Source organism: Mycteria americana, chromosome 7 (assembly GCF_035582795.1).
Source record: "Mycteria americana isolate JAX WOST 10 ecotype Jacksonville Zoo and Gardens chromosome 7, USCA_MyAme_1.0, whole genome shotgun sequence".
NCBI lineage: Eukaryota > Metazoa > Chordata > Aves > Ciconiiformes > Ciconiidae > Mycteria > Mycteria americana.
The window spans coordinates 28110643-28126956 of NC_134371.1; the positions used below are offsets into that span (position 1 = coordinate 28110643).

Below are 16314 nucleotides of genomic sequence, written 5' to 3' on the forward strand. Positions count from 1 at the left end.
TTAGTGAAAACTCACCTGGGCAGCCTGATCTAGTTGGCCCTGCTTTGGCATTTAGACTAGCTGACAGTCAGGACTCCTGCCAACTGAAATTATTCTACAATTCTGGACTTCTAAGGAAAATAAGTAGCTGTGAGTTTGTCCTTGTGTGGACAAACATTTGATAAAAATCATAGGAAACAGAACAAGAATAAATAATCTCTTTTAAAATAACAGTTGTTTATTACTTTCAAAACTGGTAGATTAAACTTTTTAGCTATCCAGAAGAATGCATAATAAAGAATCTGTAGTATATGAAGCCTCTTCCAGTATGGTGGAACAGAGGTCCCTTATTTTTCCTTTGAGGAGTACTCAGTATTTTTGAAACTGCTCTGGGGTTTATTGTAATTGCTGTGAAATATTGTAGAAAGCACAAAGAGAGTATATTGGTACTTTATAAGTACAAAGTACTGGTACAAAGCAATTGGTCTTAGCTGAAATCAGTTTATCAGACAGATTGCATATTTTCAAGGCCTTTGCTATTATATTATCCCACACTTGAACTATGCATTGTAACAGGAGCCACCTGGTACCAAGCTTCAGTTCACACAGCATGCGCTCATGACATGTTGACAATTAGCCTAACAGCCCAGGAACAAGGCTGTGCACAATGAACATAGGCACAGTTAGGATGCCTGTGGCCTGTTGTTAGTGATGGCAATAATATCTTAACTCTGCCCTTGGCTACAAAAATGCTTACACAGTCACTCTCTATTGGTGTGCTCATGCTTGGATTGTCTGGCTCTTCTCCTGTCACTGGGCACCGCTGAGAAGGGTCTGGCTGCATTGTATTTGCACCCTCCCATCAGGTATTTATACACACAGATAAGATCCCCACCCAAAAGGGGGGAAGAGCTTAGGCCCACAGTGGGCCTCTCTCGTTACAGAGGGATGCTTATGTAATTTCATGTTAACAGCACAGGTGGTGGGTGAGTCTAGGTGTGAAAACACTTTGATAAAAGCACTCTGAAAGAGTAGATACACCTAAATGGACTTATTTCAAATATTTACAGTGTTGTATCTTACACCTAACTTTCAGCTCGACTTCCAAACTACTTATGTTTATATTGCTGGATTTGAGTAACTTCTGAGAGCATGCAGCCAAAGTCTGGTTCAACATGTGCAGTGATAAGCTGTAGTTACTAATGTTTTGCTCCTGGAGTCTGCTGTCATTGTGAATAATTTGAAAATATAACCTCTTTGCTTGGCAGTGCTCTGAGGTGAAGTTAAGAATTAAAGTACAAATTTCTGTGTCTGTATATTAGAAACAAAGAAAAAAAAAATCTGTCTCACTTACATTGCACCTGCATCTTGAGCATTGAGTGTAGTTCTGACCGTTCCACTTCCAAAAGGATATACAAAATTGGAGAGAAAAACCCAAGCAATGGGGAAAAGAATGGCAAATAGAGGAACAGTTATTCACTCTTTTCAAAAAAAGATCCCAGGCTTATAAAATAAAATGAGCAGGCAGCAGCTTTAAAAGTAGAATGAGGTACCTTCTTAAGGAATATAGAGCTAAACTGCAGGTTTCATTGTTGCACAGTTCTGTGGAGATGAAAAGTATAAATGAATTAAGAGATGATAGATCCACTAGCAGCTATTAAATCCAATAGTCACGGTGTGGCTTAATAACCTGCAGTTCAAGTAAACCCTAAACTACTGCCAAATGCAAGATTCATCTAATGGTGACTTGTACTTGCACTCTTCCTAACACCTAGTGCTGATTACTGAATACAAAAATCTGTATGTTAGTTTTTGTTTCATCAGATCCATGAGGAATATTTTTCTTAACAGATGTTTCCTTACAGCACATGTGCAGGAAACTGCAGCAATGAGTAGTGCTCACAGAAATGAATCTTGGAACCAGTGCTAAGTAAACAGGTGGAAAGTTTTAGAGGAGTGTAAACCCAAGAATACATTGGAGTCGGCGCTTTCCCTCTCTCCTCAAGCATAAGTGTCCTCCTTGATCACAGACTTCTCATTCAGCCAGAGTGAAATGAGGCAATGCAGGGCAGGATGCAGCTGCTGGATGACTGCAGTTGTGGATACTTCCAAGTGCAAAAGCACTAAGACATTACGAGGAACAAAACACTGCCTTTGGGGTAGGAAAGGCTCCTGAGCTTTTTACTCATGTTCATGTCATTTACTGTTGTTCAAGTCTGAAGTTATCTGACAAAGAGGTGGGTGTCTTGTGAGAATTACTACTTCAAGCCATCAAAGCATGAAAATATCTATTTTGTGAAATCATTCAGTACAAATACTACATTGCAAGTTTAGTGGCTTTGGTTATTAATTATTTGGCTCCTTTTACTCAGTGGCATTAACATCAAGATGAAAAGCAGCTTACAGTTTACAAATACTGTAGAGCCATATCAAAACAGTATTATCTGCCTTAAACTCAGAGTAAGGAAGTTTCCTTAATGAAAATTTTAAGACTTGAGCACATGAAGTGTACTATTTTTTGATGCACTAAATTAGGTAGGCCTACTTCTTTTTCTGCTAGTCGTTTGTAGAATTAGCATGCTTTTTTCCTGAAGAGCATTATCTGCCGTTTTATCAGTTTCATTACTATGAAATCCTTTGGCAGTGTTGTCTGTCAGCTTTAATTCTAGCTGTTCTAAATAATTCTGTCACCAGCAAACTTTGTCTGCTCCATTGTGATCCTTTCTTTCAAAGCATTTATATCGGCTATTTAGCGTATTTCTATCAACACCGATGCTTAGATCTATTAATCGGTTCATTCCATTCTGAAAAATGACCATTTTTGCTATCTTTGCTTTCCTATCTTTTAATCTGAAAACTTTCTTTAATATTGCATATCAACTTCTTTAAGAACTAAGATGAGGGAGATCATTATAGGATTTTGAAAATGTGTATGTGTTGCATAAATGTATGACTTCTAGCTGCTCGTTGATGCCTTATGGAGCTCCAAAGGGTTTGTGAAGCATTACTTCTCAAAAATAACATCAACCCTTGAATAGGCTCACCAGTTCCATAGTCTATCACATTGCAGCCTGGCACAACAGTCAGGTTTAGTGGTATGTAGTTCTTTGGGTCATTCCTGGATTCTTTATTTTTCCCTTTTGTATTCTTCTGACACTGAGGACAGTTTAAACAAGTAGCAAATTCTCACACGTAGTTGGAGCTTAGGAATTTCATAGGATTTGGTTTCTTTACAGTAGACATTGTTTCTATCACTTTTTACTAAAAGAATGTGTTTTGGTGGTTGTGGGCTTCCCCCCCCCCCAACAAGGGGAAATAACTGGATTGTCGACACAAATCACTGTCCTCTTTGTAAAAATTTCTGATGGTCTTCAATGTATTTCTTCTCATACCTGTAGTGAGGGAATCGTTACCTTTGCTGTTAGCTTCTGGATCAAATAACATTTTGTTTTTTAAAAGAGGTGAACAGTTCCAATCATATGAAACACTAGTTGATACATAAAGTTATCAACTTCTTAACCTCATTCAGAACTTTGAACTTTTTAAGTGTAATACAGAATTGCTCAGTCTAAAAATGAAGCAATTATCCTTGAATTTGGGTATCAGAAACAGCAAGGATTTGATACTAAAATTCCACCGTTTCATGCAGTGAGTCCTATGATAGTCAAAACAATTAATAAGTCCTCCCAGCTCTACTGACATTTCTGACAACCTTTATTGATACTCCTTATAGCTATTGGCACTATTAACATTACTGATTGTTTTAAGTCAGTTTCCATTGTAGTAAACTTTAAAGAGATTATATTGAGGCTTCCATACTGGGAAAGACATCTTCCTTTAGGCTGAATTTGGTTGTGAAAGGTCAGCAGAAACAGTTCAGCTAATTTTTTGAATGACAATAAGAAAAAAGTGTTTTCTTGCTTATGTTTGTTATGTAAACCAGACCAGTAACAGATTTCTTGGCCTTCTGTTATGGAGGAGGTAAAATTCAAAATGCTTTAGTAGTGGTCCCTTTGAATGTGCCTCTTCCTGTCTCAGTTAATGACTGTGTATGTTATATGTACATGCCATTGTTGGACATGTAATGAGCACAGAGTAGGAACTGTAGGTGGCAGTCAGGCATTGGAAGGAAAGAGCACAAAAGGGCCGTAAGAACGATGAAAGGACTGTAATGACCAAAGTTTTCTCCATTCCAGAACCTATATTTTGTTGCAGATTTTCTCAGCTTTAGTATCATATTGCAATAGAGAAACATATCTCTACCCTTAAGTACCGTTCACGATGACAAGTAACAAGTTACTTTGTCATTTTCTCTGCTACCTGGTGGAAGTCTGTTCTATTCATATGTTTCTCATACTGCTTAAGACTCATAGTGGGGCTAACACAGTTCTCTAATGGCTTTTCTGGTCTTTATCTAATTCCAAAGAATTTCTTGGAAGGATTTTTAGCAAAATCAGGATCTGAAAATTCAGGAAAAGGAGCTTGCCACTAAGTCCTTGTCCTGTGTAACATTTACATTTATATTTGCTCTGAAATCTAGAATAGCTTTCTTGAAAATGTCTAGGCAGTGATAGAAGGGGCAAGAAGCCAGGAGTTTCTCCTGTAGATGTCTGCTATGAACCATCAAAACAAGAAGGCCAGATACAAAAGCTACATTGTTGTTTTTTAATCAGTATATAGAGTTGTATGGTGTACAGTAGATTGTGAGATGAAGGGACTTAAACTAGCAAGGTGTCATCAAGGAGTAGAATATAGCAAGTTAAGGATTGTCCAGTGAATTCTTACAATGTGGTGGTGACAATTTTTTGATACAGAAGATGGGAGAACACGAATGGAAAACACTCCTCTAGAGGCAATTCTCATTATTGGGATGGCAACTTAAATGAGCTCAATCATTAGAATAATAATATTCCTAGTTCTATGAGAGCAAAGTGAAGGGCAAAGCATTGATAATGGTCTTCAGAAGTGGAAGAGACTATACTGAAAAAATAGATACACAAGTCTGCATGGGAAACATGACCAAGGAAAAAAAAATGAAGAGCTTCCTGTTTCAAAAAAATGATATTCAAGACTCAAGTGCAAAATAACGTAAAGCAAAGGAGGAATAGGAATTACAGCAAGAGAACAACTTGTTTGAATCATGTGCTATGCAGTGGTCTGAAAATCAAAATGGTATGTGAAAAATCAAAGAATTAAAAGTAAATATTCAAGAATTGCAGGAGCATGTTGGACAAAATCAGAGCAATGCATAAAATAAGTAAAACAAAATTAAGGATAACAAAATTATATTCTGGTATGTAAATTAATAAGCAGAAGGTCAATTAAAGAATTGGCCTGCAGCAAGAGAATACACTTTTCTTATGTATACTGTGTATCAGGTGAATGGTAAGGCATTAACATTGCAGGGAGATTTCAGAGAATGCATTCAAGCATGTTTTGGGAACTGATAGATATTTGGGTTTGATTTTGTTGTAGGAGGGTAGACTTAGACGAACTATTAGAATTATTTTTAACAGTTGCCTGTGATTCTCTGTTTGATAAGGTTTTAATTGCATGATGCCATCCCCCCCCCCCCCCCCCGGGATTCTTGCTCATTCATTCAGTAAGAGTTCACCATCTAAAGCTGTTCTAAGGAGAATTAGGGCTGTGTTTTTAAGGAAGATACTGGCTTTTGAATGCTGCTTCACTGGCGGCAGAAGCTGGGCAGCGTAGAGTCCATGCAAAAGGAAGAACTGGGGAATAAGTCAATAAAAGGGTCTTCTATTCCTGCGTGTGCTGTGAAAGCTGAAATTCAGCTAAGTCTTTAGGCTAATATCTTTCTAGAATCCTGACTTCTGGTTTCAGTAAAGTGTTTCAGTTTTCAAGCACAGAAATCAATAGAAAGTTAGGAGCCCTGATGGGATTTAGGAGTCTCAGCATCTATTTGGATGTGCTTCAGCTGTCACAATACTGCTTCCATTTAGATTAATGATTAACGCCTATTGATTACAATGAGGTAAGATCTACTTCACTGTTCCTATGTGATTGTGAGCAAGCCACAGAAAATAAACTTTTTTACTGGCATGAGTAATTTCTGGTTAGTTTCAGGCAGCTCTCTTCTGGGAACAGTAAATGAAGTGTTACAGAAGTGTACCATGACCCAAGTGGAGCAGTGAGAAATCATGTGCTCTTTATGGTTTTACTTCGGTCTTTGTTTATCATGTCTCATATGGAGATTTGTCACTAACACTTCTGAGACAATTAAAAACTGCACTTACAGGCGTTGTAGAAGTGGATTATTTCTTATGATTTAAATGGTAAGTGGGGAGAAAGGTATAGGAAATGCACATTGAATGATAACGAGGGAGAGAAATATTGCCCATCCAGCCATTCTGTAATCATCATCCATCCTTGCAAGATCTTTATCAAACTTGCCCTCTCTTGACAATTTCACCAGTCAAGATTACTTCCCAATGCTCTGAGCCCGACTATCGACTTCCAGCTAATGCAAAAGAGTACAGTGCCTTTTTCATATGATACTTTCCAGTGCAAATCTTCTAGTGTCTTCATCTTGATGCCTTTATAAATCTTTCTTCCGGTTACTGTTTTTCCAGTTTGTGTGGTTGAGAGATACTAATCAGTCACCACAAATTTAAGATCCCACAATTAATCCTTCTTTGGCAGGAGACTTGTGGGCTTTAGTCTTGAGCTGCAGTTTTCCCACTACTTTTCTTGCAGCTTACCCAGTTTGGTCAGGTGGTCCAAAAGAGAAGGGATGAAATTGGCTTTGTAGCTTCCATGAATAAAGGCACCAGAGATTAAAACTGACTATATAGTATAGTTAGTATACTGTGTAGTATTTAATTTATTACCAACTGTCAGCAGTTTAGATTTCAAGAGTCCATTTACTAGTGAGTAATTTGTTTTCATTAGTAGTGTTTAAATGACTGTGGACTATTATACCTGGAGTACCACTTATGCAGTGTTTTGTTTATGTCATATAAGCTTCCCTTTCCTGTAGAAATACCAGAATAGCCATATGCAAGAGGCCATTGGAGTGTAGTGTTCGGTATGCTGCTGTTCCCTGATTTCCAGCAGTGGCTAGTACCTTCTGTTTGAGAGGAGGAAAGGTAGTCATGGGACAACCTCCATCCAAACAGCACCCTCTTTAACCCCTGGTATTAAACAGTGGTTGCTCAAACTTGAGAGCTTACACATCTTACAAAGCTCTTGGAGATTTTTGTTGTTACTGTTCTTTTGCAGGGCTTACTGTTATAACTGGTTAGTCTTCTCACTATAAGTATATGTTTTGAAGCCACTGAGTTTGTGGTATGTTATATCTCCTGGAAATGTTATATCTTGTTTTGTACACAGCCTTTTTTTTTTCTTCCCCTTAAGTGTATTCATGCAATTTTGTATAGGCCCTTTTAGTCTTTCTCTTCCCTAGTTGAAATAATGTTGTGTCCTCTGTATGGGTTTTTTCTTTTCACTTTTAAAAGCCAGGTTGGGTGACATGATTAATTATTGACAAGTTAAATTGTTATCTGTCTTTAGCTGAAAGTTAAACTGGAATTTTTTCATTAAGGAAATATACTTAGTGAGAAGACTTTTTAAAACACAATGTGTGTGAATAAGTTTGAACTGACACCTTCGTACTGAAGTGGAATAGGCTTCTCAATCTGTTAATGGGCTAAGACCAGTTAAATCCTCTTCACTAAATACGGAGTGAGAGCTTCATGGTAGAGGTAAGACTCAGTTTAGAAAAGGTTAGAAGACTAGTAGCAACATGAGTAAGGCAGAGACCGTAGGAATGCACTCCACATCTTCAATTGTATTTTATAGCAAATCTGTTTTGTTTTAAGGATCGACTTTAAAATGGCAGAGTTCAGCTTTTCACTTATTATAAAAACTATGAATTTGAACAGTATTGACCATTGTAGTATTGAAATGTTGCGATGATACCATGAAATGTGTTGTGAGCAGTCTTCATAGCATATTTACAGAGTGTTAAATCAGTTTCCCAGAAAAACAGACAGGATTGTGTTTTGGTCAGGTGGGGGAAAGGTGGTGGTAGGAAAAGCAGTCAGACCAAAGCTATTACCTACTGCCAGAGAAGTAGAAATGCTCATTTTGCTTGACATGACTTCCAGTAAACTTTGTCATAAGAAGTGGAGGAAAGAATGAGATGTGACAGTGAGTTGTTAAGTGCTGTTCATCTTCACTCCTCTTAATGCTTGCTGACACTTCCTTGGCAGTGTTGAGCTCTTGTCCACCCTGGCATCCCTAGGAGATGTCAAGAGTTTGCTTCATGCTGTGCATGCCCATGCCCCCAAAGAGCTGGACTATTGCTTGTTTGCAAGATGTGTGATCTACACCAACCTTATCTGTAACACCTCTGCACAGTGATCAGTAGAAATCCTAAAGTGCCCAGGAGATGGATGATGCTGTCTCAGTTCTAGTCATGGAAGGTAAAAAGCCTTTCCGTGATTCAAGGGAAACTGCCTCTGATCTGTAGTCCTGTGTTTGCAACCTCTCCCCTTGGCCAATTTAGTGGGCAGGTTCCATGTGTCTGTGGCACAGTGTGTAAGATTTGTTGTCTGATAGTAACATGGAGGGTAAGTGCATCCAGTACAAGCCATCAGCTTTCTTTGAGCACAGTTACCGGATGTGTGAAGTTGCTGAATTAAAGAAGTAGTGCTTTAAGCAGTCACCTCCTGAAACAGATTCCTTGAGAGAAATTGTTCAAGGAGAAATTATACTTGACTTGACTGTGAAGTAACATGCAGGAGGTTATTTAAGAAGTAACAATACCTGAGCCACTAAGCAGTAGTGACCATAGTATAATTGCATTCTGTATCCTCAGGGAGAAAAGATATAGAGACTACAACAGAATTATACAAAGGTGAAGGGAGATTTGAATCGAGTGAAGTGCATTAACAAGGAATTTTTGTTATGGTATTTTTACTTTTTCTGACAAAGTAATATGGCTATAGATTATGTAGAATGTATTTAAGGTTATTAACAGAAGTCATAAATAGATAAGAATAAAATTAGAATCAGTGCTATAAAAAATAAAATAACCAAGGTCAATAGGTTACTTACTCAATGAGGGTTATATTACTATGAGAAGAGCAACAGCTGACAGCATGCAGTGAGAGAAAGAGGTATTAATGCAGTTGAGGTGGATTTCTAAGAATAGGTGTCCACTGTTCAATGCACTGAGACACACTGTGAAACTGTTTCACTTATTCAGAACAAAACTCTCAGTATTGGGGGAAACATTAAAATATAGCTGCATTTACAGATGATTTCAAAGTGATAAAACAGGTCTTCAACTGTCATACGGTAGTATTCTCTTGTGTTTCTTGTTTTATATTAACATATTGCATTACTAATTGTTTATTAATAATATGGAGATTACCATGCACAAACTTAAATTGCCATTGTTAGAACTGAGGTTGACAGTGTTACCCAGTATGAAATAGAGAACAAGTAAATATTATTTCATGAAGAAGCAAAACTAATTCAAGAAATCAGTATTTAAGTTGCATTGTAAAATGGTGCCCCTACTAAGATATAGCAGATTGGTGTGCTGTAACTGTGCTTGCGTATTTTGAAATGTGTATGTTTCTAATGCTTGTTTTTCAAGGAATGAATTATCAGAATTAAAACATTCTCATAATATTTAGTATACTTAAATTGTCTTTATTTATCCTTTGTACAGGGACTAATACTGTTAGCTGTTAAGCTTCTTCTATTATGGTTTGAATTTTTGGGGCCATGCAGTGGATCATTAATCCAATTGAACATTTTGCAAAAGCAGGGAGACTTACTCTTTGTAATTTTAATGATGCTGGGATGGATTTTGTACCTCTGCAGTTCGCTTAATTTTTCTGCGTTTCCTCCATTAACAAAAGAAGATTGTGAAGTGGCAAAAAGAAGATCGTGCAGTAGCAAAAAAAAAAAAAGTTCTCTATGTTGACTTGTGCTACGTGGCTGGATATTTAGACAATGTCTAGTTGCAAAGGCAATAATGTATAAAAATATTTTATGCGTTTATACTGATTGAATTTAGGATCCAGTAATAAGAACTTTCATTTATTGCTATTGTGTTGTTATATTTTCAATTTTTGGTAGCTTTGTTCAATTTACAATGAAAAGTTAATCCTATCAGCTTCACTGTTCAGGTAACAAGGGGGAATGGCAGAATCCAAATGAAGGAATAACATAGATGCAATTGCTGCTTTGGGTCCTGAGCTGGCTCAGATCTTGACTGAGCCCTTTGGAGTCTTTGGTTTTGCAAAGCCTTGCTGACAGTAGCACCGTATGATGCAATTGTGCTAGCTCTGGTCTGCAGGTGCTGTTATCTCCATTCCCACACTGCTATGCCTAAGTCAATAAGCCATGCTGCTCCTGAGCTAAGCAGTTTGAAAACCACTCCTGTGTCTCTGCATAGAGATCATGGTATATCTGTAATCCAGGTGACCCAAAAAGTGGAGAATTACTAGTAGTGGCTGTGGAACTCAAAGATGGTCTTCATCTTATTTTGCACACAAAATTAAAAACACTTGGCAACTGCAGACATGGCATGAGTCATACATTGCTATCACTTCTGTATCACACTTGCTCAGTTGTAAAGAGTAAAAAGATGGAAAACTTTACTAACTTCGAGTCTGATAGCACTTTACAGACGATTTTTTTTTTATGCACTTCAAGAGACAGTCTTGTTCAATGCTTTCCTGTTATTATTGCATTATATACTCTTTCACATGTATTATTGAGCTGTAAGTTTAGCAGCAGAAAAATGTTAATATTATGATGTAACAAAAAATGGGTTGTGTTAATTTCTTTTGTTCCTTTGTTACATTACAGGTACTGTAAGAATTGAAATGTTCAGGAACATGCAAAATGCAGAAATCATAAGGAAAATGACAGAAGAATTTGATGAGGTATAGTATACTAAAGTGCTTTAAACATTATGAAATATATTACAATATACTTTTGTTTTAAAATAAAAATGCAGTCAGCAAGAAACCAGTGGATAAGCAATGTCTCAGTATGAGAAATTGCATTGACAAGCAAAGCAGCGATTTAAGCTATTGGATGAGGAATAACGAGCCAGCATGAGCTTTAGGAAAGAATAATAATGGAAAACCAAAAAGTAATAAAATAATTTGAAAAGGTAGTTATAGTTACTCATCTTGAGAAGTCAGAGTTGTGGATTGAGTATGCCCTGGATGCTGAAATACTGGTACTGAAAAGTTTGTGAATTAGCCTGTTTAAGGGATAAGCGTACTATCACACAAAAGCATGGAGCAAGCTCACATCCGGTGCTGTAAGAGAGCCTAGCCAGGTCTGACTCTGCAAGAACTAGCCTGGATCCATGCTAGCCCTGGTCTGGATCTGTGTAGACCCTCATATATCTTTGTATGGCTTTAGGGATATCCTAATCTGTCTGTATCCTGGGTGTTAGAGAGGTAAATAAGAGGAGGCAGTAAAAAGAACTGCGGAAAGTTTTCTCATCCCACTGAAATTGGTGGTGGTATTCTGGATTCTGAACTTCACCTCTTGGAACTGCCATCATGCAACAAAGAACTCCAGATTCCTGAGACAGGACTGCAGGCCTGGCATTTGTAGCATTCTGCTCTGTGCAAATTGATGTTTTGGTCATTTGAAATGGCAATTTAAACCAAGTAGTAACTTGATGTGAAGATTACCATTTTGGAACAGTGTTACAGAAAGAAATAGTCTTTTCAAAGGATCTAAGCATTTTGTTTGAAACAAGTGTATTACAATTCAGATTGGGTATCTTCTGTTCAAATAAAAATGTTCCTAGGTGAATACTTTTTAGCTTTGAGTTTTTTTAACTGTATTTTCTTTGTTTTTTCATGTATAAAAAACTTAAATATTCCTGAGTGTTCATTTTGTTTAGTGAGGAAAACAAATGCTGAAACATGAATTTTCTGTAGGACAACACTGTCTTTTTCTGACCAATTCTAAATGGAATGCCAAGGCTGTGATTCAAAAAGTTAAGCAGGAAAACTATAAATGTGAGCACTGCTCTTTTTCAGGATTTTTCTTCTGCAAGATTTCCATCTTGTTCACGGCCTTGAACATGCTTAACTATGTATGTAACTGTGGCCATGTGGATGCTCCTTTTTCTGTGCTCAGGTATTCAGTCAGGGCCTTTGTGTACAGGTGGGATAGGGTACAGTGAATAAAATTTAGGTGTACAATGACGAACAAAAGGATTGTATCAATTCACGCTACATTCTGGATGAATTAGTTTTGCTTTTTAAAACATCACCCATCCAAAGTTAATAAAATGCAGTGCATTTTTACTAGTGTAATTTGAAACCAGAATTGGATATTGTCTTTAGTCTAGCCTCTTTATACAAAACAGAATGGCCAAGGCACTGTCAAAGGCCAAAGAACATTTGCCTGAGGGAGGATTGTCCTACAGTTGATGGAAGAAAGTATTTCTCAAAAAACCCTTTTCAAAAGCTGTCAAAGTTTTTTCTCAAAGGAGAAAAAAACCTCTCTTCCTTATGCACAGTATGAATATACATATAAGCAACATATCTCAAAGAATTACAGTTACTGGTACATAAGCTTTCTTTCTGCATTACCTAAAACTTTTCAGAACTTTTACAGTTCTAACAGAAAGTTTCCAGTCCAGCTTCTGCCTTAACACTTGAAAGGATTTGTGGATTTTAATATAAAAGTGTAAAATTGTTATTCTTAGACCATGACCCAGTGAATATTTTGAAATCTCGAATAAACTCATACCCTGTTAGCAGTGGAAAACATTTTGGAATTTAGTGCAGTTTTTTACCGATGTTCATATATCAGATGATCACAACAGAGTAAGTTTATAATTGTTATATGACCTATTTCATATTATATGTTATATGACCTGTATTCATACTGCTAGGCGTATTATTTCAGATTGGTCTGTGCCTAGCAGGATGTCATAGTCACAAAAAAGACCTGCCAAAATATAAGCTTTTAGAATGCAAGCAGCTTACATTACTGTTCAGGGTAAAACACATAATGAAACAAACAAACAAAATCTTTCTTGGTCTTCAGCAGATCGTAAAATTGCAATTGGCATAGCATTAGTACACTTTTTGGCCCTCTGTTTAGTGTCCACCAATTAAAGATTCAGGACAATAATAATTTGTTTCTGGGAGAGTTGTTGGCAGCAGACACCATTTGCCAGTGACAGTCCTTTGACTAAAGGCAACACAAGCTAAATTAAGTAGATGGGCATGATCCTTCCCAACCTTTCTTTTCTTGCTAGAGAAAGGAGAAGAGAACCCAGGCAGATCTACTTCTTGCCTTCTCTCAGCAGTACCATTGGCTGTGCTCCCTGACTCCATGCAGACTGACTAGACTCCTTCCTTGAGCCCATCCTGCCACTGGATTTCTTTATTTTTTGTAAATCTGTAGTAAGTGATGAAAGAAAGAGAGCCAGAAGGAGACAGTGGTGGCTGGGCCGAGTGGTCATCCATTTTCTCAGTGAAGCACCACCATTTTCTGTATAGCTGGGAACAGCCCTCAGTTCTTCATTCTAAATATCACTGTTGGCATTTCACCTGTGATACCTCTTCCAGTACCCCAGGACTCCCAAATCCCAATGTCCATCCCCCCCATGTCATCCTGAGACAAAGCAGTTGCCTAGGGCTGTTGCCACCAGAATGTTTCCATTGCCCTGCTGTCCTCTCATGCCCCTAAATCCCATGTCAGTCTATGAGAAGGTAATGGTCAGACTGTGTTGGGAGTGAAGGAGAATGAGAAAGTTGGTGATGCTCTTGTCAAAATAATTAGGACAGACTATCAGTCCAACCTATCTTCATTGTCATCTTTAGATTGCCATTATCAGATGGAGACCATCCCCCTGTTAGTGTTTCTTCCTCCATGTATCAAAATGTCCCTAAAATGCCAGGTCTGTTGTATCAGATTAGGGTTGAAAGGGGCTAGTGCTCAGTGGTGTATGTGTGTAGGTGGTATAAAGTACCTGTTGTCGTATTTGTGACATGATAAATCATTTCTACAAGTCTAGAGCTAATAGGAAACAAAAGTACAAGTGTACTTTTACACTTTTAGCTAGGGGAAAATCTTGCATTATCTATTCATTAGCACAGTATGCTGCCCAGAAAATACTTTAATCTCCATTGAAGATGTTCAGACTTGCTGCATTCTTTACTTTTTCAAGATCATTGCATTGGTCTGTCAGTGCTGCAGTAATCAGCTGGCTGTTGGTCCTAATTTCTGCATTTATGGCAGAGATTGAGGCATTGATTTTCCTCATCATGAGTGGAGAAACACTTGTGCAGGACTTAAATGATGGGAATAACTTTGTTCATTGCTGCCACAGGTTCAGTTTGAGACAGGGAATTCCACTGACATCCATCTGTTGCGCTATTTGAGTGCTTGGCTTATGAGTACAGGCATTTTGTAGATTAATTCCCTCATAATTCTTGTGCTAGAGTTAGCAGGTGAACAAAACCTTGTTTTGGTTTGAGTTTTCTAACCATTGGACCATCAAGTATCACATGTCGGTGTCACTGATGTATCACATATTTATTGGTATTTGAGAATAAAAGATCCAATAAAGTGGCTTTATTGTAAATGTATTCTTCCCATTTCAGCCAGATGAGACATTCTTGGTGCAGTCTTCACATGCTTTTTGAAGAACTGTCTAATATGTAATTGTAGGTTAAAAATACATCATACAAATGTGAGTAGCTACACACAGCACTAAAGATTCTGAGGACCTATTCCAAAAAATTATATATACATACTTCTAGACAGCATGTATTATGCACGTAAGTTCACAGGCAGAGTTCCCACAGGTACTGTGCAGGCAGGGACTTAGTCTGGAGATCATTTGTGAAAATAAGATGTAAGCAGGGAGAAGAAACGGAGTCTGGGGTGTTCATATGGAGTTACTGTCAGAAAAACATTGAGGAGAAAACTTAAGCATTTTAATTTCAGTCCTAAATTTAAATAAATATGAGAGTAAAGCAGGGCTTGTATTTACATGGGAAGACATTGTACCTTGCTGAAATTCACTAGCAAGAGCATTAGGCATAAACAGACAAAGAACACTTGGAAACACATGGCACAGCTAATTATAGACTGTTTATCTGGGTTTCTACTACATAGCGTTTTGGTCTGATTTACAGAAGTTCTGAGGACTCACGGCAACAATTGAACATGCTAGGAGATATCTTTATGCCAGGAGCTTTACAACCCTCTGAATAGTTGGGGTTTTTGTTTTTTTTTAAACCAAAGCTCCTACTTCTCTCAAATTGGACATTCAAAGTTAGAAGTAAAAATATTGCTCATTAAGGTAATGTCATTCAGCATTGCAGTGAATGAGACAGGTCATTAAGATTGCCTGATAATTTTGTCTTTTTCTAACATTTGAGCACTTGTCTTTGCAATTGTAATCGTTATTTTAGTATGATTGAAATGTGTGTAATTTAGTTAAATTTTATAGGGTTTTTTGCTGCAGGGGAATACCGTTTATGAAGTTTAGGTAAAAGGTTATTTAATTACAGCTCCTCTATGCTTACGTTACTGGCTTTATATGGTTCAGTCTGGGCAGTAAGACAAGTCCTGAGAGAATAGAAGTGCTTGTTTTTCACAAAACCAGAGAATAAATATGTACAAATGGATTTAACTTTGATACTGCTAACTTCTTATCTTGGGGGAGAGATTCAGGATGGAGTGTTATCACCTTGATGTTTTGGATAATCTGGAGTTGCCCTGCGAATCAGCTGACCAGAGAGATTATATTTAGGTTTTTTCACTGAAGGGGAAAAAAGTATTTTCTAATTGGCAGGGGCAGTCTCACTGAAATGCAATATTGCTTGAAGTGAGAATACTAAGAGCAGACTTGGAGAGGAGTTAAACTTGAACTAAGTGTTCACATGCCTACTCCAATCTTGCAGTAATCTTTGGAAGATGGGATGTATGAAACTGTCTGGGGTATATGAATCTGTAGTAAAATTTCCATTACTTCTATCAGAAGGCAGGTTTTACCACTAGAAAAAGGGTAAATTTATACGATCAAAAAAGGACAGTATTTACTTTCTGATAAGATCTCAATTGTAAACTTGAGTAAAGCAAAGTTTGTGGGGAGGGGCAGTCAGTTGATTAGATTATTAACATGGAGTTGAAGTGGGGATGGAGAATGACACAAACCTTCAATCACACAAGCCTTTCTTTAGGTTTTGACCTTAAATATTTTGAAATATTCCTTTCTCATCCTTTCCCCCCACTTCCTAAGCCAGGACACAAGGAAAAGAATTGAGTCTTGATGCTTATTTTGGACTATACAGAGCT

At 37.5% G+C, this 16314-nt stretch overlaps 1 protein-coding gene across 2 annotated transcripts in view; it reads left to right on the forward strand.

The window, feature by feature from the left end:
* Positions 1 to 16314, forward strand: part of STAG1 (STAG1 cohesin complex component) — a 202655-nt gene that overhangs the window by 95556 nt on the left and 90785 nt on the right. For both annotated transcript variants that reach the window (XM_075507568.1, XM_075507567.1), the window contains exon 6: positions 10831 to 10907. In XM_075507568.1, the coding sequence (XP_075363683.1) occupies positions 10831 to 10907 (77 nt within the window). The remainder of the gene's footprint in view (positions 1 to 10830; positions 10908 to 16314) is intronic.